Source organism: Bombina bombina, chromosome 6 (genome assembly GCF_027579735.1).
Source record: "Bombina bombina isolate aBomBom1 chromosome 6, aBomBom1.pri, whole genome shotgun sequence".
NCBI lineage: Eukaryota > Metazoa > Chordata > Amphibia > Anura > Bombinatoridae > Bombina > Bombina bombina.
In genome coordinates, this window is record NC_069504.1 from 796101869 (window position 1) to 796126313 (window position 24445).

Sequence of the window (24445 nt, forward strand, 5' to 3'; positions counted from 1 at the left end):
TCTCGGCTGTCACTTTATAGCCTAGACTGCTGGAGCTTTTTCAAGCTGAGACGTATATATATGTTATATGGTACGATGAGCGTAGTACTGCATGACATATATATATATATACACACGTTGGATTGGGTTAAGGGGTGAAAGAAAACATAAATTATGCTTACCTGATAATTTCATTTTCTTCTGAAAGGAAGAGTCCACAGCTGTATTCATTACGTTTGGGAATTAAGAACCTGGCCACCAGGAGGAGGCAAAGACACCCCAGCCAAAGGCATAAATACCTCCCCCCACTTCCCTCATCCCCCAGTCATTCTGCCAAGGGAACAAGGAACAGTAGGAGAAATATCAGGGTAAAAAAGGTGCCAGAAGAACAAAATTACAGCCGCCTCAAAGATAAAAACACGGACGGGAGCTGTGGACTCTTCCCTTCAGAAGAAAATGAAATTATCAGGTAAGCATAATTTATGTTTTTCTTCTTAAAAGGGAAGAGTCAGAGGGGGGCGGAACCAGCTTCAGTGGCAGACAGACGTGTTTTTATGAAGCTCCTAATTTCCAGCTATAATTGCACGATATAATTTATCCATAAGGGACCTAAATCTTTTCTTTACTAGCTCAGACAGTAAATGTAGTCACCTGGGCTCCTGAGAACGCTAACAAGGGATCAATTTGTGAATATAAATCTGAGCTATCTCCTTAGACTACGCCATGTGGTCTCCCCAGGAGCTGCCTAACATGGCTGTTATGGAGGCCATAGACTCATGGGAGCAGCGCACTCAACATCTCATAGAGAGGCACTTTCAGACCATGAAGGAGGATATAATGCTTTTGATCTCTGCTTTTACGCCAGCATCAGAATGTCAAGCAGCGGACATTGAATTTATTAAATATAGCAGGTCTTCTGCTCCAACGGACATGGATGCAGAGGCGATAAAGCACAGTGAAACCCTCACTTCACACGGCGACATGCTGCCTAAGCCGACGCTAGTTCCAGATAGTCACTCACCTAAGTCTCGTGTCAATGGACCTAACCTGGGAGGGTGCAAGCATCCCTGTCGCATACCCGGAGAGGTGGCCTATCTTTTGAGCTCTGGCAGTCTTGGAGAGAGTTCCCAGATGCATACGAGATCAGCACAGATTCCTATTGCACATAAGTCAGCTGTGGGCTCCCAGTACCCCCCTGAGGGTATTTCAGGCAACGCTCTTGGACTTCACAGTCCGGGCCGTGACCCGGTTAAGGAGACAAAAGGACCTGGAGTTTTCCTAGCTGCAACCGCACCGCAACGGAGTGGCAGAGCTCAACCCTCCATCCGACTCAGATGTATAGTCGGAGTGGGCTAAAGTAGTGGTAAGACTGGTCAGCGGAGCTAGCAAGTCTTCAGTACTTAGACTACACTGCTCGTAAGTCTGTTTGCCCCATAGTTTTTATTTTTTTTATGTTTGCATTTTTTTAATTTTTTTTTCCCTAGCCAGTTTAAATTGGACGCTTGCATCCCACCATGCTTGCTTACTCTAAAGCTACGTGCAGTAGATCATGGAGGCCTCATATTACTTCTTGGCTGAGCAGATACACTTATAAGTGCTGGACAGTGCATGGATTGCTTGAGTGAGTCCCGGATGACCCGTGGTCAAATAACTGCTGTCCTTACGTTATTCATGATGTAGACCTCTCAACAATGACTTTCGAACTCCTTTACTATTTGCACCTAAGTTTTTACAGCCCATAGCTCCCTGCAAGAGATACGCCAACACCAGTTATTATTTTAAGCAACTTTTAATTGCCACTTGGTGTCCTTCATCTCAATATAGTCCAAAGTTCCCTTACTGTTATGCTGGATGTTTTTTTTTTGTTTTTTTTCCAACTCCATAGGTTCATTTTCTATTTTGCTAATGTAAAATTTGTTGCTCTTCATGATGCCTTATACAATGAGTCCTGAACATGTTTAATCTATCTGTATAACTATGACAATCTAACATTCTTTTAACCACTTATTAACTTACAGTAGATAATATAAATTTTATACCGGGTATGCTATGTTCAGTTAACATTACGATAGAAACTAATAGTGGTTGGAAGCTGAATACCTTATAATTGGATAATATTTGTACATCAGGACTTAGGGCTACTATAACTTATATTGATATCCCAAATTCAATACTAACATGTGTTGCATTGATTATTTTTATTGTGTTCTTGCTGCCATTACCTATTGTTTGTGCTATATGCAATCTCAATGGTATATTCAACTACTTAAGTTTCTGGTATTGAGTTTATTGGAAACATTGCTTATATTGGTTGATATTCTGGGTACTAGTATAACTTCTAATTTGAGACCTATAAAATGATATATGCCCTCCCATGTTTCATGTATTACCGTTAGGCAGGTTACATCTTTCTCCTACTAAGCCCCTTGGGTTCAAAGTCCCTGCTCATCTAATCCCAGAGATAAAGGTTTCTGAGCTTTGCATGTCTATGAAGGTATGTCTGTTATAATATTCCTTCTATTATCCTTTTATTAAAATTTGTTTACTTAGTTATGCAGTTTTCAGGGATGCTTCAGGGTAAAACTATTTATCATCTACCTTACATTCAGATATATATATTAAGCTAAAATCATAGCCTTTTGTAAGCATTACACGTGTGAGAAATTTAATATTTTCTATAACTGCTACTTCTCTGTACATACTGTGAAACTCCTTCATAGTATTACTATAGTATATTCACAATTCTTAAGACCAGTTCTTACATAGTAAGCATGGGTTTAGCCCCTAATATCTAAGCATTGTGCAAGACGGACTTACTGGGATACTTCTTTGTCCTTTATATTAGACCTATAGGACTACCTCTTGTTAGAACAGCCCAAACATTTTTCTAGTAATAATTCCACTCCTATAATATATAGCACAGGGCAGATGAGTAAAGTATCTCCCCTCACCCTTTCCCACTTTGTGAACCAGAGTGGGTCATATCCAATTTCCCTTTTCCGTCTTTGTCCAGTGGTGACATTAACCCCTGAGGGGAGATACAGCATTTATCCAGTACCCGTATAAGATTACCGATGGTGAGGATAGGGAGCAAATTGCAGTAATGTGGAAACCGCTCTAGTATTTACACCTGTGCATTATATAGCAGTTCACCCTGATTTATGTTATCTATTACATGTAAGCTAAAATTATCTGGTCATTCTGCACAGTTTTACTTATGATGAACAAGAGGTTTTCAAAGGCCTGAGTCTGATACAGTGCCATAGTTGCCCACTCCTTTGTCCTACTTACTGCCCCTAAGCTTCCTTATTTAAACACTATCCTAGTGTACTTACCTACTCGTAACTTATAATTCATAACTTATACTATTCATTTAGGAGCTATTGCAACCAGTATAGTACCCTCTCGACAATTAAAACTCCATAACATATTGTTTTAGATATATACAGGTAGTACATCTTCTGACAGATATTCATATCCTAAATGTTAATCCTAAGTATTGGTTACTCACGTTACTATACGCTGACTACCTATATTGGTTATATATAGCTTTCTTAAAATAGTCTACCATTGCAACCTCACAACTCTGATATAGTTTTTACGGCTACCCTTTAAATGACTGTAAGCAGCCTATACCCTATTACTCATCATACTCAAATTGATTCATATTCATGTCTCATTAGTGCGATCCTTGTCCCTTCAGGACTAGCTCACTGTTGTTAAAATGATATCTCTTTATGGTAGTTAGCCTAGGGGTACATCTCACAGTTTCACATGGGCCCTGACCACAACACTCTGGACATTCACCCTCCATCTTGGAGCTCTTTACACCATAAAGTTACATAGCCCTGCAGTCTGTGCCTACATATTTTTTTTATATTTTTTTTTCCCTTAGCTGGTTCTGCGCCCCCCCCCTCCATTACGAGCGGCTCTTGTCCGCTGCTTCCCCCCCCCCCTCCCATACACTCAGGCCTACGGGAGGCCTGACAAAAGCCAACTCCCTACCTCTCACTATTTTTTAGCTTATAGAATACCTCTTATCCTGGGGTAGGGGCCACTAGTTATCAGTTTTGAAAATCGAGGTTTCATTCCTATATGTCCTAGTCACACAAGTTTTATACATACAGTTGCACATTTTATTCTCAAGATTACGAAGGTGGTACTATAACTTATATCATCTGTTATTCTTCTGTTATTGATCTAGCAATATTTTATGGCATTGACTCTTCTCTATAAATATGACACAACTATGGATTAGATATTGTGATAACAAATGTTTTATTAGTACACCAATGTTCCACTTCTTGTTTATTTTTCATATGTGAAATGCATAAGTTTCTTTTTTTTTTTTTTTACTTCTCTTTTGTGCCTGGATATATTCTCTGTTGTGTTGTTTATTCTCAATGCCTCAATAAAAAATTTATTTAAAAAAAAAAAAAAAGGGGAATAGTCCACAGCTGCATTCATTACTTTTGGGAAAACAATATCCAAGCTAAAGGACACTGAATGAAAAAATGGGTGGGTACAAAGGCGGCCCCTTCGAAAAGGCACCTTAGCCTGATTACTCAACAACCCATACATTAAGTACACGCGACACAGGAGAAAAAAATCAGGGCCCAGGTAACTGCACATTAGTTACACCACGCAGGCCAAACTAGAGACCACTCAATCTAAAGTCCAACAGGTCCAGTCACTCCTGAGGAAACGACAGGTCCCACAGGTCACGACTCCCAAGAATGTACCCGGCCAACATAATCCTCATCAGTCCTCCCAAAAGGGAACCAGAGACCAGAAAAATCCAAATAATTTTTCCCACTCCACCGGTAGAACAACCCATGGTTGTCCCAGAAGGCAACTTCTAAGGAGACAAAAACTGCCTAGATCATAAGACCCAAAAGGAAGGATCCATACACCGGGAACGTGTCCCCAAAAGGACAGGAGTAACCCATCACGTCCCCAATTCCATACATACCCTAAGGTACTCCAGGAAACTTATGAGTCCCCCGATGCCCCCTAACATTCCGGAGGCTAATAGGCGGAGACAGCAGAACAGGAAAAACATCCCAGCAGCTAGAATAGAGCTCTCCCAGAGAACTCAACCCGCCCGAACAGGAACTCTCACCTACCAGCCACCCAAATGAAGGCCGAGTCTATTGCTAATGCAAACCTTGAAAGGTGCAACAAAAAGCACTGAGTTGAAACTGGATACACCATTACTGAGAAAATTGCAACTGCAAACTCCCAAGGACTGCAGTCTACAGATAGCGCTCCAAGAAGCGACTTCTCCCGGCACCAGACGCCAGAGGAAAAGGGGAGAACATCCAAAGTCCCCCCTCACGGAGAGACAACAGCAGAAAATGGTCAACACTACATAGAGTAACCGATCCCCAACCTTCCGTCCAGTATACCGGTTCCAGCCCAAAGGGTTCAAAAAAGAAACCAAAGACAAGAGTCCCAGACTACAGGAAAAGAAAAAGGATCAAAGGGGAACAACTTCCCCTGTTAGACTGCAGCTACAAACAGCATGCTCCAGAAAGTCAGGAAAACATTGTGTTCGGGTACGAGACCCCCTACCCGTAGTTGAGGGCAAAAAAAGGGGCACACTTCCCAAGGGAAGATATCCCCTAAAACCTCAGTATCTCTATAATGGATACACGTAGTAGAAGCCCCCACGGGAGCCACCTACAGCCTCCTGCTACAGGAACCCTGACACTACATCACAGTCCCCTTCCCAGGAACCTGAACGCAGGAAGGGAAAAACCCCTGCAAGGCAGGACCAAGGATCCCCAGGACTTCCACAAATACTAAAGTAATTCCGAACCCGGGAACCCAACCCTACTTCTGGAGAGAAGGAAATGAAAACAACAGAAAAATCCCCTACCATGGAGGCGAGACTCCTCAGCCACTTCGCCAACCCAGGTAAAAGCCTCTGGCGTCTACAGGAACATCGTAAGAGCAGCAGAATACAGGTAGGAGCCCGTCAGAAAGACCAAAGGTCTAAGCCCGTCAGATAGACATCTCTCACAGAGCCCCAGCCCCTGCCAAAGGGGCCCGCGGGACCACAAACTGCAAGCATGAACCAAATCATCCACACCCTCCAAGGAGAAACATGGGCCAAGGTCAGGGTCCTTAACATGACCGATCATAAGATCCAATCTCTGAAAGACCCCAAGCTGCCTCCCTCAAGGAGAAGCGTACCTCTAAAGTCTGTAGACTTGGCGCTCTAGATAGCCTCAGACCCAAGAGCGATGATGGATCAGCACCCAGTGGAAATGGACCGCAAGGTAATTCATAAGCAAGGCAGGACCAAGGATCCCCAGGACTTCCACAAATACAAAAGTAATTCCGAACCCGGAAACCCAACCCTACTTCTGGAAAGAAGGGAATGAAAACAACGGAAAAATCACCTACCATGGAGGCGAGACTCCTCAGCCATTTCCCAACCCAGGTAAAAGCCTCTGGCGTCTACAGGAACATTGTAAGAGCACCAGAAGACAGGTAGGAGCCTGTCAGAAAGACCAAAGGTCTAAGCCCTTCAGATAGACATCTCTCACAGAGCCCCAGCCCCTGCCAAAGGGGCCCGCGGGACCACAAACTGCAAGCGTGAACCAAATCGTCCACACCTTCCAAGGAGAAACATGGGCCAAGGTCAGGGTCCTTAACATGACCGATCACAAGATCCAATCTCTGAAAGACCCCAAGCTGCCTCCCTCAAGGAGAAGCGTACCTCTAAAGTCCGTAGACTTGGCACCCTAGATAGCCTCAGACCCAAGAGCGATGATGGATCAGCACCCAGTGGAAATGGACCGCAAGATAACTCATAAGCAAGCGACGAAACGTGATACCCAGATTGGCAGGGTAACATCAATACCCAAAGGCAAAATATAACCCAAAGCCCCGCTAGCCATTTCAGAGAATTAACATACGGCACCGCCCACAGAACACCAAACAGAGTCTCAAGGAAAAAGGACAACTGTCTGACCCTCGAAGGGCGGCCCTTGATACTCTACTGATAAGCCAGCTAGATTAACATTGAGAATAATAGGGAAGAACCAGGAATCGAATCCCAGTCTCTCAGATTCCAGGCAGACGGGTATCCTCTATGCCACAGGCACCCCAACGCCAAGACTGTAGTCCGACCGATGGTCTCTAAATGGAACAGACGACAGTCAGAGAGCTTGAAGAAGCTATTAAGCAAGGAAAATTACCTTGAGAAGGCAAACCGGAGCCATAGCTCACATAGAAGGCAGGGAACCCCTGCACACCACCTCCTCAGAGTATCAGAACTCTAAACGAGGAGACAAAACATGCCCGCGTACTCAACCAGGCAATCCCACCAAAAGTGGGGAAGGATGGAAATCACAAGAAGAGCGCAATAGGCTTAAGAGGCAGCGTACGGAAGAACTTTGAGTGAAACCCAAACGTAATCACCTGGCACAGCTGACCAAACAGGTCACACACATCTCCCAACTTCCACTTAAAGGAAATAACAGTTTGAAGTCCCCAGAGACCTGAAGAACCTAGAAGTCATCTGCAAGAGCAGAAACAGAGCCCAAGCGAGTAGTCTGAACTAACCAACCCTGGATTGGTATACCCAACCCTCCGTCCGGAGAAGTTGTCTATAAACCTCAAGCCTCAAACTTCAGCAGGATCCGAACCCGGAGTCCATAGAATAGGCCAAGAGGCAATTTCAGCACCCGAAGGTGACATGAACCCTGGTAACAGCTGCAAAAGCGCCCGACCAGTACCAGCCTGGTATAAAGACACTCTGGAACTACTCAAGGTCCAAGAAAATTTGCCTCAAAGGAGCGATAAATTAACTAGAAAACGAAATTCTAATATTCAACAAGTGTACAACTCTTGAGGAGGTGCTCACACGACCACTAGTCGCAAGTATCGGTTCCAGTAAAAGAACATTTGCAAAAATGAAACTAACAGGTCTGAGCTTAAGGAAAAGCAAATTAAACACATTCATCTGGATCACAAATAAATTGAAAGGTAGCACCCATCGGGTGATCGCCCAAGGCGAATGAGAACGACAACAGGACTAGCCCTAGAGGCCTCATTCACCCAAGCTCAAAATGGAACCGAAAACATAAAGAAAAATAAAGACGGTAAGGAGATTGGCTTCATCCCCCAACGTCATATCCATTTTGCTATCTCGCTTCTAAGGCCCGGGGATCCCTCTGCCCACTAAAAGAACCCGAAGGCAAGCCAGCCTATAGCGGAAGGCAAAATCATCCCTCGCCGGATCTACTGGAGACCTCAGCTCCGAGACTGGGGCCCCTGAAGCTTCAGGGGCCAATGTTTCCCCAGAAGGTCTAACCGAATCGGGCGATGCCACACTCGATGGACCTACGTTAACGGAGCATGGATAATATCGAAGAAAAACTTCATTTGGGAGATATAAATGAGACAAAAGGGCACGCAATCCTAAGAGATTGTGTCATGAAAGAAGGACGTTATGTCCCTTAAGGCCGTGAGCCTAAGTGAAGCTACACATTTGTAGATAAAACCATGTAACAAACATGATTAAAAGTCCCCCCTGTTCATTAACCCCCCTCAGGAGATATTAACCCATGATTCCTTACCTTAAGATAAAAGAAGTCCTGCTGGGACCCTGTCAAATTTCATTAACATTACATTCATATATTGAAATAAAATTAAATGATCTTACCGGAATCTATGACGTGGAACAGGAACACGGCCCTTCAAGTGTGACAGACAGTAGCATTGCTTCTGACATGGACTTGAGTGAATAAAGGTAGGCAGCGAAACTCGTCAACGCTGATTACCGAGGAGCTGTTAATATGAGTCGGGATGGATTTGCAGAAGAACTCCCACTGTATCTCCAGACTCTAACTTTGACCCATGCTCTCACTGAGAGGCTGACAGGATTACTTAAAACTACAGTCCCATAGTGAAGAGTACTACCCTCCATAAGAGACTATCTCGAACTTCTGACACTTCTCTGCCAACCTCCTGTGACGAAAGGCAAAGAATAACTGGGGGATGAAGGAAGTGGGGGAGGTATTTAAGCCTTTGGCTGGGGTGTCATTGCCTCCTCCTGGTAGCCAGGTCCTTAATTCCCAAAAGGAATGAATGCAGCTGTGGACTCTTCCCTTTTAAGAAGAAAATAAATATTGTAGTGACTGTTTTTCCTCCATCACACAGATATATGTATCATCATACAAAGACCAATCTTATCCAAATAGGATAATTCAGATATGCCAAATTTGCATCAGATTTTTTTGAAGTTATTGAATTAACATCAGGCATATATTGAAATAAATGGGATAAAAATATGGTGAATAATTGCCACTGTGTGCTCTAGTAGTGAGAAATTTCCTAATGAAAACGTCTATTATAAGTGACTTTTAAAGTTTTTACAGAGACTTTTATTCAATTTTATTGTATGTATTTCTGTTATGGCATTGAGATATCCTTACAGACGACACAGGATTTGGATCAAATTTAATGTTACCGGTTCCATTGGAACCACAATATCGGAAGTTTTCATTTTATAAGTATCTCACTATTAGAGTGCACAGTAGAAATTATTCATACTGTATTTGCTTCATTAACACTTTAATTTCAATTTATTGTGTTTAATACCGTTTGTAAACACTTTAAATATTTTATTATTACATGCATTGAGATAACTAAGCATGTGTAAGAGAATAGGGACACTCTAGCTAAAACTAAAAAGGACATAAGCACATTTTAATTTTGAATAGAATGCATTTTTGCAATATACTTGTATTAACAAACATAATTGTAGTAAAATGTATCAATGCTTGCACTGAGAGCATTAATTGTACATGGAAAACAAAAGTATCTAAATATGCTTCATGCAGCAGAATATTAAACAGTGCGTCATGAGAGTTCGCAGTGTCTTTTACCGTATAAATTAGATCATCGCCAATGCAATACAAGGCAGCACCAAATCCTTTTGCAGACACATTGTTTAAAATACTGGTGTTTGGAACATAACAAATGCATGCCCTTGTGTAAAGCCTTATCCAAAGTATCATATTCAGTTTTGCAGACCACATCTTTAAAAAGGATGTGAGCAAATTTAGAGGCTTGCATGATATATGGGGGCCTATCTATCAAGCTCCAAAAGGCCGCTGCTCCATAACCCTGTCCACCTGCTCTGAGCAGGCGGACAGGAATCACAACAATTCAACACGATCAAGTACGATCGGGTTGATTGACACCCCCTGCTGGTGGCCCATTGGCCGCGTGTCTGCAGGAGGCGACGTTGCTGCTGGTGCAATGTTAAATGCGGAGAGCGTATTGCTCTCCGCATTCAGCGATGTCTTGCGGACCTCATCCGCACTGTCGGATCAGGTCCGCAAGACATTTCTTAAAAATGCCTCATGGTCTAAATAAGGGATAGTCAGCATTAATACTCATTTCTAAAACTGGATTTCACGTACCCTACTTAAATATTACAATTTTATATATTTGATTAAAATATTAATCACTTTGTATATTTTTAATACAGGTGGCCCTCGTTTTACAACGGTTCAATTTACACCGTTTCAGAATAACAACCTTTTTTTACAGTCATGTGACTACTATTGAAAAGCATTGAGAAGCAGTGCATTTATTAAAATAGTCAGTAGGCGGAGCTGTCCGCTTGTGTTGCAGCAAAGTCAAGAAAGCTGAAATTAATCAGTTTAACCAGACCTGAGCTATCGAGCAGATTTCAAAGGAACAAGATCTTCCTGTCTATAAATCAGTCCAGATTGGAATGCATAGAAAGAACTGTTTGCAGAAAAATGCAAGTGAAGTCTGTGTTGTGTGATTATTTTATTAGGTTTATAATGCTGTTTAGCAAAAAAATAAAATCATTTAACTTAGTTTAATTATATATTCTATGTTGTGTGATTATTTTATTAGGTTTATAATGCTGTTTAGCATTTAAAGTCTTCATTTCAAAGCTTTACAAATAATGTATTAGGTGTTACTTATGACAATTTGAGAGGGGCCTTCCCATTGACTTACATTATAAACTGGGTTTCAATTTACAACGGTTTCGATTTACAACCATTCCTTCTGGAATCTAACCCCGGCGTAAACTGAGGGCTACCTGTATTTGTTTCAGAGGTTTTTTTTATATGGTAGAATATAACAAACTATAATATTATATGTAAATAAATATTTTATATATGTATGTGTCTAGGGTGATTACATAATTCTGTGCACCCTTCACTTTGCATTGTTTGGCTGTTTAGGGACCCAGGTTTTGGGAGAGACCTTGACGTGGTACCTGGGCTTCTCCCATTTAGCAAGATGCAGTAACTAACTCCTCCTTTTTTGCTTTTTATCTTAGCTGAATGCTTTTAATCTTAGTGAGTGCTGGACTTCCTCTGTGTGTTGTATTAATTTGTTTTTTAATAGCACTCTCAGGAAGCTGCACTGTCCCAAGAGTCCCTATGGGCCTTGTCTGGGTGCAAGGCCCATAAGGACTCTGGGGACAGTGCAGCTTCCGGAGAGTGCTATTGAGCACCCAGGGCTGTGCATGTTGCAGGGTCATGGGATGTGTACCCAGACCAGTCTGAGAGTGCAGTCCCCTTCCATGTTTTATATATATACATATGTATATACACATACACACAAGTCTGGGACTAATGGACTAGGTATTAAATTATATTATATAAAAATGAAATAACAAATAAAACATTTTACTCCCCAAACTTACTAAACTGTCATAAAAGTTTATTTTCTATCTCATTACATTACATTACTACAGACTTTTGTCACAGGTATATATAAATAAATCCTTGGAGACGACCTTACGTGAGAAACTGAGCATTATCATTTGGTATTTTAGGAAGAAGCGTGTTTTTCCTCCAGGCAGAAAAACGGTCAAGATTAACTCCAGCTGAAGTGACTACTTCAAACTTGTCTTCTGTATTCCAAACTTCCATGCCAGTTAGGGCCACAAATGTGTTTATGGCTTTGTACACCTGTGTGAACACATTTTAATTTGTTAGAAAAGTAAAAGAGTTCTTCATACTGATAAATAATAAACCTGAAATATGTAATATGGTTTTCTTATCACACAGGGATTGAGTAATAAATTTAGAACTAAAGCAAAACTGCATTTTTAGAACAAAGAACAATCTCTCTTCACAGTGAAATCAAATGGACAACCAAAACCCACTATCTCTAAACAAATAGTTTTAAACTCACCAGATTTACATAATTAATTATTTCAAAGATTCTCTGCTTCACGTTATCTACGCTTCTGTTGTATTTTAGGAACTGGAAGAAAAAACAAAAGAAGGAAATAGGTTTAAAATGTTTTAATACGTTTTGAAAACAAATTTATATGTATATAACTCATGCTATTTCGCATAAACATAAAACCGTAATCAGTGTAAATATTATACTTTGTAAACAAATGTATACTCCGCCGTCAAAAACACATAAGAATACTCCACTGACACCAGAGATGTGCATTCGGCTTTGGCTGAATATAAATTATAGAACAAAATGGACAAAGAACCAATGATTGCTTGACCTGATCAATTAATTTATTTGTTTGTGCATTTGGTGCCATATAAGTGAAGAAAGGGGGGCTATATTGTTTGGCTAATAAGCATCTTTTGCCTGTAATGATGTACATTGATGTACAAGGGGTCTGATAATTCATGTGCCTATTGTCTCTTCTGCCACAGTATTTCTAATTATTGATGTTAGGGACAGGCATTAAGGAGGCACTAAATGTCATATTTTAGTCATAAAGGCTGTCCATTCAAGCCTTAACCTAGCATAGGGAGACTGCGACCTGAACACAGCGCTCTAGACTCGGCCATCCTGACAGCACGGCCCACACCCAGCTGGAGCAACACAGCCTCAGGGATCCAAAACTGGGAGAACAGAAAAATCCCAAAACTGGTACAGGAACGAGCGTAAGGATAGCTCAGCCACCCCTACAGAGTACAAGTACAACCCGACTCTGAAACAGACAACAAGGCCATAGACCCAAGGATCTATCAAAAAGAGGCACAACAAGTCTTACTTGGAGCCAGCAAAACCCCAGGGGGAAAAAAATAATAACAACTTTCCACCTCCCATCCTGGAGAAGCCCTAAAAAAAAAAGAAAAGGACTCCATCTCCATAGGGAGGAGAACATCCCCTAAAGAAAGGGAAAAAGCTGGAAGGGCAACAACTGACCTCAAGGCCCAAAGCCACCGGCTAATGGGAAGATAAATCCCCAACACACATGTCCTAGAAAAAGACCCCCCTACAAGTAGCTAGCCAAGCAGAGACACAGCCAACTCATTCGCCTGCAGAGCAGGGAATCCCTGGGTTACACTGGCAAGCTGACCAAGGGAATGCAACCCTAAGGCACACCAGAAATTGGATATCCAGCGCCAGCAGCTGAGTACGAACCAACAACCCTTGAGGCGCAAAGCCACAACACTAACCCTAGGTTACATGGGCCGTTTTGTTGCAACAAGTAATAAATACTCCGAAAACCTGGCCAACCATGACCAGGTCAGGTAGATGGAGCAAGGACATAGCCCAAGTTCCCACTACCAAGGAACACCCCGACCAGTCCTGAGATCTAAGATTCCAAAACAACCCAAGACTGGGTCAGGAAAAAGCCAAGCGAAGCCTCAGCAACCGTATGTTTCAGGGAGAAAAACAGATCCGGGCACCTAATAGTTCAGGCAAACCTTACCCTAGAACTGAACACCCCAACTGGTCCAAAAGCCAGACACACTGAACTGAACTGAAGGCCAAACCGCTCAAACTGCGGTAAAGGGACGCTAAGCCCTCCAACCCTCCACCGCATGGGGGAGAAAAATCTAGGCTCTGATAATATCAGATGTCAGATAGAGTGGTGCATAGGACTAACGTGTCCAAAACAACTTCCGAAGAAGTAATAAAGAGTATTGATCCCAGAAGGTTCCCGAAGGAAACAAAAACAAATAAAATATAAGGCAACCCGGAGGTTAACGTCCAAAAGACACAGGCCAAACAGAGCCCTATCTTCCATAAACTGGGAAAGATCTCATTCAAATCACAATCAGGAGATTACCTCATCCCTACATGTCTAATTAGGTGCACCATTCGAATTGGCAGACTGAAAATCCCCGTATCTGATTATGAGAGGGTCATTCAATAACTAAAACATGTCTGAGCAATTCGCGAAGGCACGCAATTCTGTAAAGAAAGGCACAACACTCAGGGACAGTTACACCCGCAGGGAACTGTAGAGGCCCTCCCCAAGGTGGAAGGCCCGGGACAATAGGGCACGAGCACATACGCAGTTCCCTGCAGGTAGCATATGTCAATATGCAAGTAAATCGTGATATATGTAGCGTATGTTAGTATGCCTCAAATAAGTCTAATTTGCGGCATACTAACATACACTACATATATCACGATTTACTTGCATGTTGACATATGCTAACTGCTTTCTTGCATAAACTGCTTATAAGTATACACTTGTACACACTATCACCTCTGTGAAGCGGCTAATTGAGGAAATCCCATAGTCTGAAAGTCAGAGGGTGTAATTGACTGCATGCTATATAACACACAGTGATGATGTCTGCAGTACTGACTTAATGCATATTTATGCTACCTGTGGATTACAAATATAAAACAAAGTTTCCAACACAACCTTCAAAATTACTATTACTATATCCTCTTTTTTTATTCTGTGAATGGGATTTGAATCCCGCTGTTTGCAATACTCTGGGAGATAGTTTGATGAACTTCAATTCTTACAGGTGTTCAACAAATGTTATCCATGATTTAGGATGTGATTATGGACATTGTTGTATGAACTTGGTTTATTTTTTAGTTGTTATTGCTTAATAGATTCAAATTGTTATAATGTTACCAATCATTAATACAAATTGTTAAGTTTTGCTATTTGAAAGGTGGTCTCTGGGTTTTTTTCAGCTTACTAGTCCCCTTTAGTCCTCTTGCTCTCTCCCCTAGGGATTATTCTCATATTTATGAAATAATAGTCTAGTGCTGGACAACAGTGGTCTTTTTCCATTGAATTTAATATTTTAAACCATTCACCACTACCGTGCACCTGACAGATATATCTTATTTTGAGAACATGAGTCGTGAATGACTGTATTGAATTGTTTACTAGTAGTGCTGATATGTTAAATTCATAAATATATATATATATATATATATATATATTGTCTAACACATAAAAAAAGTCCAGCACTCGCTAACAAGCTAAAAATAAAAGCAAAACTGGAAGAGTTAGTAACCGCATTTGGCTCAGGCACCAAATCAAGGTCTCTTCCAGGAGTGATTACATAGGTCTGTGAACCCTGACTTGTTCCCAGTTTATTTATTAGCCTGCATTTGTGTGTGTGGCTGCTGTTGTGTGGCTGCAATAGGGACTCAGGCACTAGGAAGAGACCTTGACGTGGTGCCTGAGCTTGTCCCATTTGGCCAAATGTGGTAACTAACTCATCCAGTTTTGCTTTTATTTTTAGCTGTGAGCTTGTGAGCGAGTGCTGAACTTTTTTATGTGTGTGACAGTGTTTGTTTCTGTAATTCACCCTGTGGACCTGCACCCAGGCAGGCACGGGGTTAACTGCCTGTGGCTCTGCAAGTGGATGTAGCTTTATGTGAGTGCGATAGCAACCAAAGCTAAGCCTGTTTGTGGGTCATGGGATGTGTACCCGGTCCGCTCTGGATGTGCTGGTCCACTCCTAAACTTTGCTTATACAGGGAGTGCAGAATTATTAGGCAAATGAGTATTTTGACCACATCATCCTCTTTATGCATGTTGTCTTACTCCAAGCTGTATAGGCTCGAAAGCCTACTACCAATTAAGCATATTAGGTGATGTGCATCTCTGTAATGAGAAGGGGTGTCGTCTAATGACATCAACACCCTATATCAGGTGTGCATAATTATTAGGCAACTTCCTTTCCTTTGGCAAAATGGGTCAAAAGAAGGACTTGACAGGCTCAGAAAAGTCAAAAATAGTGAGATATCTTGCAGAGGGATGCAGCATTCTTAAAATTGCAAAGCTTCTGAAGCGTGATCATCGAACAATCAAGCGTTTCATTCAAAATAGTCAACAGGGTCGCAAGAAGCGTGTGGAAAAACCAAGGCGCAAAATAACTGCCCATGAACTGAGAAAAGTCAAGCGTGCAGCTGCCAAAATGCCACTTGCCACCAGTTTGGCCATATTTCAGAGCTGCAACATCACTGGAGTGCCCAAAAGCACAAGGTGTGCAATACTCAGAGACATGGCCAAGGTAAGAAAGGCTGAAAGACGACCACCACTGAACAAGACACACAAGCTGAAACGTCAAGACTGGGCCAAGAAATATCTCAAGACTGATTTTTCTAAGGTTTTATGGACTGATGAAATGAGAGTGAGTCTTGATGGGCCAGATGGATCGGCCCGTGGCTGGATTGGTAAAGGGCAGAGAGCTCCAGTCCGACTCAGACGCCAGCAAGGTGGAGGTGGAGTACTGGTTTGGGCTGGTATCATCAAAGATGAGCTTGTGGGGCCTTTTCGGGTTGAGGATGGAGTCAAGCTCAACTCCCAGTCCTACTGCCAGTTTCTGGAAGACACCTTCTTCAAGCAGTGGTACAGGAAGAAGTCTGCATCCTTCAAGAAAAACATGATTTTCATGCAGGACAATGCTCCATCACACGCGTCCAAGTACTCCACAGCGTGGCTGGCAAGAAAGGGTATAAAAGAAGAAAATCTAATGACATGGCCTCCTTGTTCACCTGATCTGAACCCCATTGAGAACCTGTGGTCCATCATCAAATGTGAGATTTACAAGGAGGGAAAACAGTACACCTCTCTGAACAGTGTCTGGGAGGCTGTGGTTGCTGCTGCACGCAATGTTGATGGTGAACAGATCAAAACACTAACAGAATCCATGGATGGCAGGCTTTTGAGTGTCCTTGCAAAGAAAGGTGGCTATATTGGTCACTGATTTGTTTTTGTTTTGTTTTTGAATGTCAGAAATGTATATTTGTGAATGTTGAGATGTTATATTGGTTTCACTGGTAAAAATAAATAATTGAAATGGGTATATATTTGTTTTTTGTTAAGTTGCCTAATAATTATGCACAGTAATAGTCACCTGCACACACAGATATCCCCCTAAAATAGCTATATCTAAAAACAAACTAAAAACTACTTCCAAAACTATTCAGCTTTGATATTAATGAGTTTTTTGGGTTCATTGAGAACATGGTTGTTGTTCAATAATAAAATTAATCCTCAAAAATACAACTTGCCTAATAATTCTGCACTCCCTGTATATATATATATATATATATATATATACACACACACAGGGCTAAAAATTTCACTCGCCTACTCGCCATTAGCGAGTGAAATTTAAACAGGGGCGAGTAAGATAGTGAGTGAATGCTGAAACATCCAATCACTATCAGTGTCTGATAACAATAGTGAGTGAATGCTGAAACATCCAATCACTATCAGTGTCTGATAACGTAGTAATTACTGGGTTGAAGCAGGTGGAGCCCAACGCCGTCCTGAGAAAAAGCATGGGCAATGTGCTGGAGGTATTTTTATTTCACAATCCTTGAAATCCTTGGCTAGGGTAGGCAATTGGGCACAACCGAAGCTCCTAAACCGCGACCTTGTGTCTCCAGGACAGCGCACTCGCTAAATACGCTGCGCAGCGCATGACAGTGTATAAATCAACGTCCTGACACCAGCTTCTCTAATGATAGAGCTCCACAGGGGTACATGACTTAAAGTTCTAACTACAATCTTGGTATCACGTACCCCTATGGAGCTCTATAATTTTACACAAGGCTTCAGCTCCCTTTTGGCAAAGAGGGGAATCCTTTAGTGGCAAGACAATGGTATCCTTAATAAACACAAACTCTTGGATGCCATGATAAAGTTATAAGAATGGATCTCTGTAATGTAAGCCTTTTATGCAGTGCAGCTGTATTAGTGGGTATGCATGTGTTTGTGTATATGAATTTGTATGTGCCGGTTCCCTTGTGACTGTCAATTATGTGTTACTGTGGACTAATGACCCATTTATGAGACATAACTTGTGTGTTGAATTAAAATTACATTGGCTGAAATTGCCTTGTAGGCTGGATCAAGGACTACCTTTATTAGCAAAATCTAATCTAATTAAATATATATTTTTAAGAAAATTGTATCTATGAAAACACTGCCAAGTGCCAGTATTTAGAAAATATACAGTATACAAAAAATAAAATATACACAGGGCAGATATTAACCACACGTACAGTTTCTCAGCACTGGTGTACAGCGCACAGGAAAGCAAAGTACTTTTACACACACACACAGCAGTCGCTCTTGCCCTACGGAATAAAGAACAGCTGCTCTTGTTTTAGTTTTTTGTTGTTAATTTATTACTATATTTATCATTATTTAATTTGTTATGGTATAAAATAAAAACAAAATTAAAATGACTGCACAAGAAGATGCTTTTCAATGGCTAAATATATGCAAAGATGGGTTGGGGTAGTGTGCGTGGTGTGGGCAGGCAATGGGTGGGATCAGAGGAGAGTCGAATGTCAAGGCGGATTATCTGTATTACGCTTGAATAATGCAAGCAACGATATTCGCCGGATTGATCTCGAGGGAGCTTATATTATGTACAACATTTCAACATTGACACTGTGTTAACTAGGGCAGATCAACTTTGCGTCTAATTTGACGCGGACTTCCAGTGCATTCACAGTTGAAGCTTTGATAAATCAGCCCCTTTGTGTTTACAACTTCAATTGTAAGTTTTTTTTTTGTTTTTTTTTACTGTTTAACATCCCTTTAATGAACTGCTGAGATTAGATAAAATAGTATGTGCTGTTTGAAACGTGGCATCATGTTATCTCTTTAATTATTACAACATATTAACCAAACAACTAGGATCTCCTATTTAAAATATGTACATTTATTTACAATAATTTATAATATGTACATTTATTTACAATACTTTGTAATATGTACATTTATTTACAATCATTTATAATATGTACATTTATTTACAATCATTTATAATATGTACATTTATTTACAATAATTTATAATATGTACATTTATTTACAAACATTTGTAATATGTACATTTATTTACAATAGTTTATATTATGTACATTTATTTACAATAATTTATAATATGTACATTTATTTACAATACTTAATAATATGTACATTTATTTACAATAATTTATAATATGTACATTTATTTACAATAATTTATAATATGTACATTTATTTACAAATAAGTCATATCCAGTAAAACAATGTCATATCCGGTGAAATAAGTTATATCCAGGGAAATTAGTCATAGCCGGTGAAATAAGTCATATCCAGTGAAATTAGTCATAGCCGGTGAAATAAGTCATATCCAGGGAAATAAGTCATATCCGGTGAAATAAGTCATATCCAGTGAAGTCAAATCCAGTGAAATCCTTAGTCATAATTGGTGTTTTGGTGAGAAAAGCCATAGGCCTCGCTTCCATTGAGTCGTAATTCAGTTTGCGTGCACTCGCAAACCGTTAAATATGCTGTCGAAAGCAATATCGTTTATCGACTGTTTCCAATGGCGCGTTATACCTCAATATCGGCAGCCGGACTTCGGCTGCCGAAAAGATCTTCGCGTCCCATAGAAAGTAATAGAAGCCGTTAATCGATAAATTATACCAGGTTTCCAATGAAACGTAAACCGTTAATAAACTGTCGGAGGCTGTCGATACATTGAGAAATATTACCCCCAGCTCAACTAGGTGTAAAAGAGGAAAATTGTGCTTTTTGAGACCTATTTTCTATTGAAATTATAAAACTTGCAAATAATGCAAGTGTTTTAATGTAGAAATAAATTGTTATAAGTAATATTTATTGTTGTCTCATGTATAAATAGTTGAACTTATATTCTAATAGAAATATCAGTATATATTTAAATATAATAATATATGCAAGAACATATCTACAGAATGCAAACTAGACCTATGCCTAGGGCAGCAATAAATATTACTTATATTTATGAAGTGTTAAATATAATTATATTAGAAAATAGTATTTGATTATTAAAAATATGGATAAGTGTTTCTTTATTTTTCTTGAGAGGTGATCACCAGTAAGGAGCACGGACGTTAAACGTAAATTCTATAGTGTAAGGTCGGGTTACCTTAGCAACTAATTGATTTTCAAGAAATCCGACATCAGATGGAAGCGTTAACACAACGTTAACTTACAGCTACACGAAAAGAGCGACTGCACGCTATCCGCAAAATATTTCAATGGAAACCTGGTACTAAAATGGAGCCGTAAATTACTTTTAGCTGTCGGCCGCTTCGGTAGCTTACGGCTCCATTTTTAACGACTCAATGGAAGCGAGGCCATAGTCGGCAAACTCAGATGATGTTTCTGTGGTTAACAGCTGTATCCACCTGGGAGCGATTGAGGTTTGTCACAGTCTGCGTCATTAAGGCACAAAATGTTGATAAATCCATGTACATCACTTTCAGTGACCGGTGGTAAGTAATCCTGGTCTTTGGAAACGCTGGAGGATGTGGACAGAAGACTAGGGTGGTCTTTTCTTGTGGCTTTAGTGAGCATTCCACCTGTCCATGGTTTTCAGGATGACATCTCCCTTTTTTTTTTAGGTAATAGCCTTTTGGTTTCTCTGTGGGGCTGTTGTCCATGGCCAGAAACCCAGAATGAGGATGAGTCATATCCACAAAATTTCAGCAATAGAAAATCAAATGAAACAAACCAATGTTTTTCAGTCTCTGCACAAGCAAATAAGAACCTGTCCAACTACAGCACAGTCTTTATATAGAGTCTTGTCCAGCTGAAATTATGACACGCTGCTTGCTATTGTGATTGACTTAATAATGTTGTTTTCATGTGCATTGTGTATTGTGAGGTCACTCACAGTGAATCAGTCCCTATTTTTTCTTTTTTTTTTTTTAACCAATCAAAAACAGTCCTGAAACATAGACTGCGTAAGCTGCTTATAGTGAATGTCATTGCTATTCTGCTGGTCTGGTCCCTAGAGGAGCCACTGTCACAGATAACTCACTTTTACAGCAAAGTGACTGTGGATGACAAATCAGAGGGAGCAAAACCACTGTGTGCCAATAATAAATGTGCTTCAAATTCCACCTAAAGAAGAAAAGATGGAAGAAATGTTTGCGTTGTCTTATTTGTGTAAATATATACAGTTACTTTCATTATATAGATTCATATTATCTTTTATTAAATATCATAGGCTATTTAGCAGTGACATTATTTACATAACATAGTAACATAGTAGGGGCGAGATTACAAGTTGCACGTTAACTATTTTATTTGCGATTGCAAAAAAAGAGCGCACGTTTAGCTTGTTGCGTATTTTGTGCGGGTATTACAAGTTGCAAAATAACTTATTTTGTGCACGTGTTAACCCGAATATCGCGCCAGAAATAACGAGTTTTCGTGTGCATATAATCCTCCTTAGAGATCAATGGATTAAATAAAGTGGAAAAACAAACACCCATCATGCATTCAACATAGCATATTCGCATTAATAAATGTGATATATTTACAGTATATACATAGTTAAAATCTATATATAGATATATAAAAGACGTCCTGACTGACTCATCAACGCCCAGCTCAAAGTGTTTAACCTAGGAACATGAAATTTGGAAGGTACGTTGTTTTTATGATGTAGGCACACACTAAGGAAGGATTTTTGGAAATTACGTCCCTAAGGGGTGAAAAATGGGGGTGAATATTTTTTATGAGGATACCCATATCTCAAAAACCGAAGATGTTACAGACGTGAAAATTGGTATTTACATTCTCCTCTAAAAATAAACACGTGTTTTACCATTTTCCGAAAATCCACTTAAGGGGGATGAAAAAGGGGGGGTTGATTTATGAGGATACCTTTATCTCAAAAACCAAAGATGTTACAGACTTGAAAATTGGCATTTACATTCTCCTTTAAGAATAAAGAAACGGACTTCCGGGCGGCGGCCATCTTACTGGTTGCACTGAGCTTCAGCTCCTGACTTATTTATCATTTTTATCCAGAGTTAGATTGAAACCTAAGTGTTAGGTCTGCTAAATTGGTGGAGAAGCGTGACTGAAGACACCCTGACCCAAAGGATAGGGTTTTGGACCGTGGTGTGGCCACCTAGCCCTCAGTACCGGACTTTTTTCACTGAGGCCTTCCCCTATCTTTGAAGCCTCACTTGTCCTCAAAATTGCTGCGCCACTGTTAAGCTGCCAGCACTCTACGATGCAAGCTATTCTATAGTCTACCATATATCGAGTTAAAAAAAACAAGCTACTTGTATATAAAATTAGAATGGATAATAGCTATTATCACTGGACTCTTAAAAATTCAATTCCAATGCATCTCTGAACATCTCGCCAGAGACTGGGGTAGTGTTTGTACCCCTGAGCCTATACTAACTACCTCAAAGATGCCAGAAACTGTGCTCACATGGGGAGAGGAAAAAAACTACGAAAGACACAGCTACCTGGAAGTAACATTTGCTACTCATCTTGACTCCGGGCTCCGGAGTGAACACGGAGCTGTACCTGACAATAGCGCTCGGAATGAGAGCTCAAAAATCAGTGCTCTACTTGTCACATTTCAAGGACTGTCTAAAGAGACCCATAGGTCGGAATTCGGCAACTCTGATCCCACTTTGCCTTCCGTGATTCCTCAGAACCCTTTTGTCGGCAATAAAGTAGAAGGGGGCAGTAATTTGGAGCTCCGACGCATACTGCCCACTGAATCCTTAACTCTTCGGGAGTGGAAGGGGAAACCCCAGCTGGGTAAAGATCGTGATCCGAGAGTATTCTACAACTTAAATGGGGCCACTTATACAGCCGTGCAGCCTGACGGCAGAGACCTGACCCCCACTGAGCCTGCTTCTGCTGCGGAGAAGATTTACGTAATGACTTTTCCCCTCTCGGCACAGGTGAACTGGGACCCTGGGAGATCTGGAGCCTTCAGTAGTTTGTACAGAGGGGTTGCATCTTCGGCGTTGGAGCTGGACCACAAGCTGGGATTGAATTGAAGGCAGAGTCCGTTCTGTGATACCGGTGTGGGGTAAGGTGCTATACCCCAAATCTGCGTCTTTCTAGCAGCTGGGAGGTCTGTGGGAACCATTTGATTCGTCTCCCGGTATCATTTGGAACTGAGCAAATGTGAAGATTATACAACAGGCCTTGGGCAATCTATATTATACTTCAGGCTCCGATGTCTCCTTTATAACCATTAATTTACTACAGAGACGTTTCATACACTATAAACTTTAGCATATGGAGCCAATAAGTATAAGTACCAGTATGAGGCTATATCATATAAGAATCTTATTATATAGAGCTGCTGTTTTGTTCAGGACTTCATTTTGAATACGATAGGGAGGCAGTTTGCCTGGAATAATCTTTATTGCACCATACATTTTTTTTTTTTACATATTCTCTTGGGTCTGTTTCCGTGAACTATGTAATATGATGTTGAGTATGGATCTAAGTGTGAAAGTCCCTTTAGCACTCACAGCATGCCTGTTATTCATTCTGTGTATAGAGTGAAACTGACTTTCTGCTACAAACGTTTTCCTGCATTTTGGCGTTCATGTTTCTAGAATTCACTATACTGGTATCCCTGGTTTTTCACTTTAGGGGAATATATGCTTACGAGTGCTCATAAATGGGCCCTAAGACCATTAAGATCCTCCCCCTCTACTTCTCCACAGTATACAATTGTTACCTCAAGCATTCCCTATCTCTAATACTCTAAAGTGTATAATCTCCCCTTCAATTCCCTAGACTTGCTGCCATTTTATCCCCACATCATTACTATAGACCCTATAATTCACTTTATTTTAAAATAGACCCCTCAGTTGGTAGTTAGTTTTTGGATGCTTGCCTATTAATTCCCCTTAGATATGTATTGCATCTTCCTTTACTTATAGCTATTTGCAATGACATCCTACAATTATATGAATCCTTTTCTCCTTTATAAAAACATAATTTATGCTTACCTGATAAATTCCTTTCTTCTGTTGTGTGATCAGTCCACGGGTCATCATTACTTCTGGGATATAACTCCTCCCCAACAGGAAATGCAAGAGGATTCACCCAGCAGAGCTGCATATAGCTCCTCCCCTCTACGTCACTCCCAGTCATTCGACCAAGAATCAACGAGAAAGGAGAAACCAAGGGTGAAGTGGTGACTGGAGTATAATTTAAAAGATATTTACCTGCCTTAAAAAACAGGGCGGGCCGTGGACTGATCACACAACAGAAGAAAGGAATTTATCAGGTAAGCATAAATTATGTTTTCTTCTGTTATGTGTGATCAGTCCACGGGTCATCATTACTTCTGGGATACCAATACCAAAGCAAAAGTACACGGATGACGGGAGGGATAGGCAGGCTCATTATACAGAAGGAACCACTGCCTGAAGAACCT

The 24445-nt window shown here is 40.7% G+C and overlaps 1 protein-coding gene across 1 annotated transcript in view; it reads right to left on the reverse strand.

Moving 5' to 3' along the window:
* LOC128663672 (zinc metalloproteinase-disintegrin-like batroxstatin-1) overlaps positions 1-24445 on the reverse strand; it is a gene marked incomplete in the record, with an annotated part of 230860 nt that overhangs the window by 92417 nt on the left and 113998 nt on the right. Inside the window, 2 exon segments of the mRNA XM_053718114.1 lie at positions 11788-11957; positions 12184-12255. Of these exon segments, the coding sequence (XP_053574089.1) occupies positions 11788-11957; positions 12184-12255 (242 nt within the window).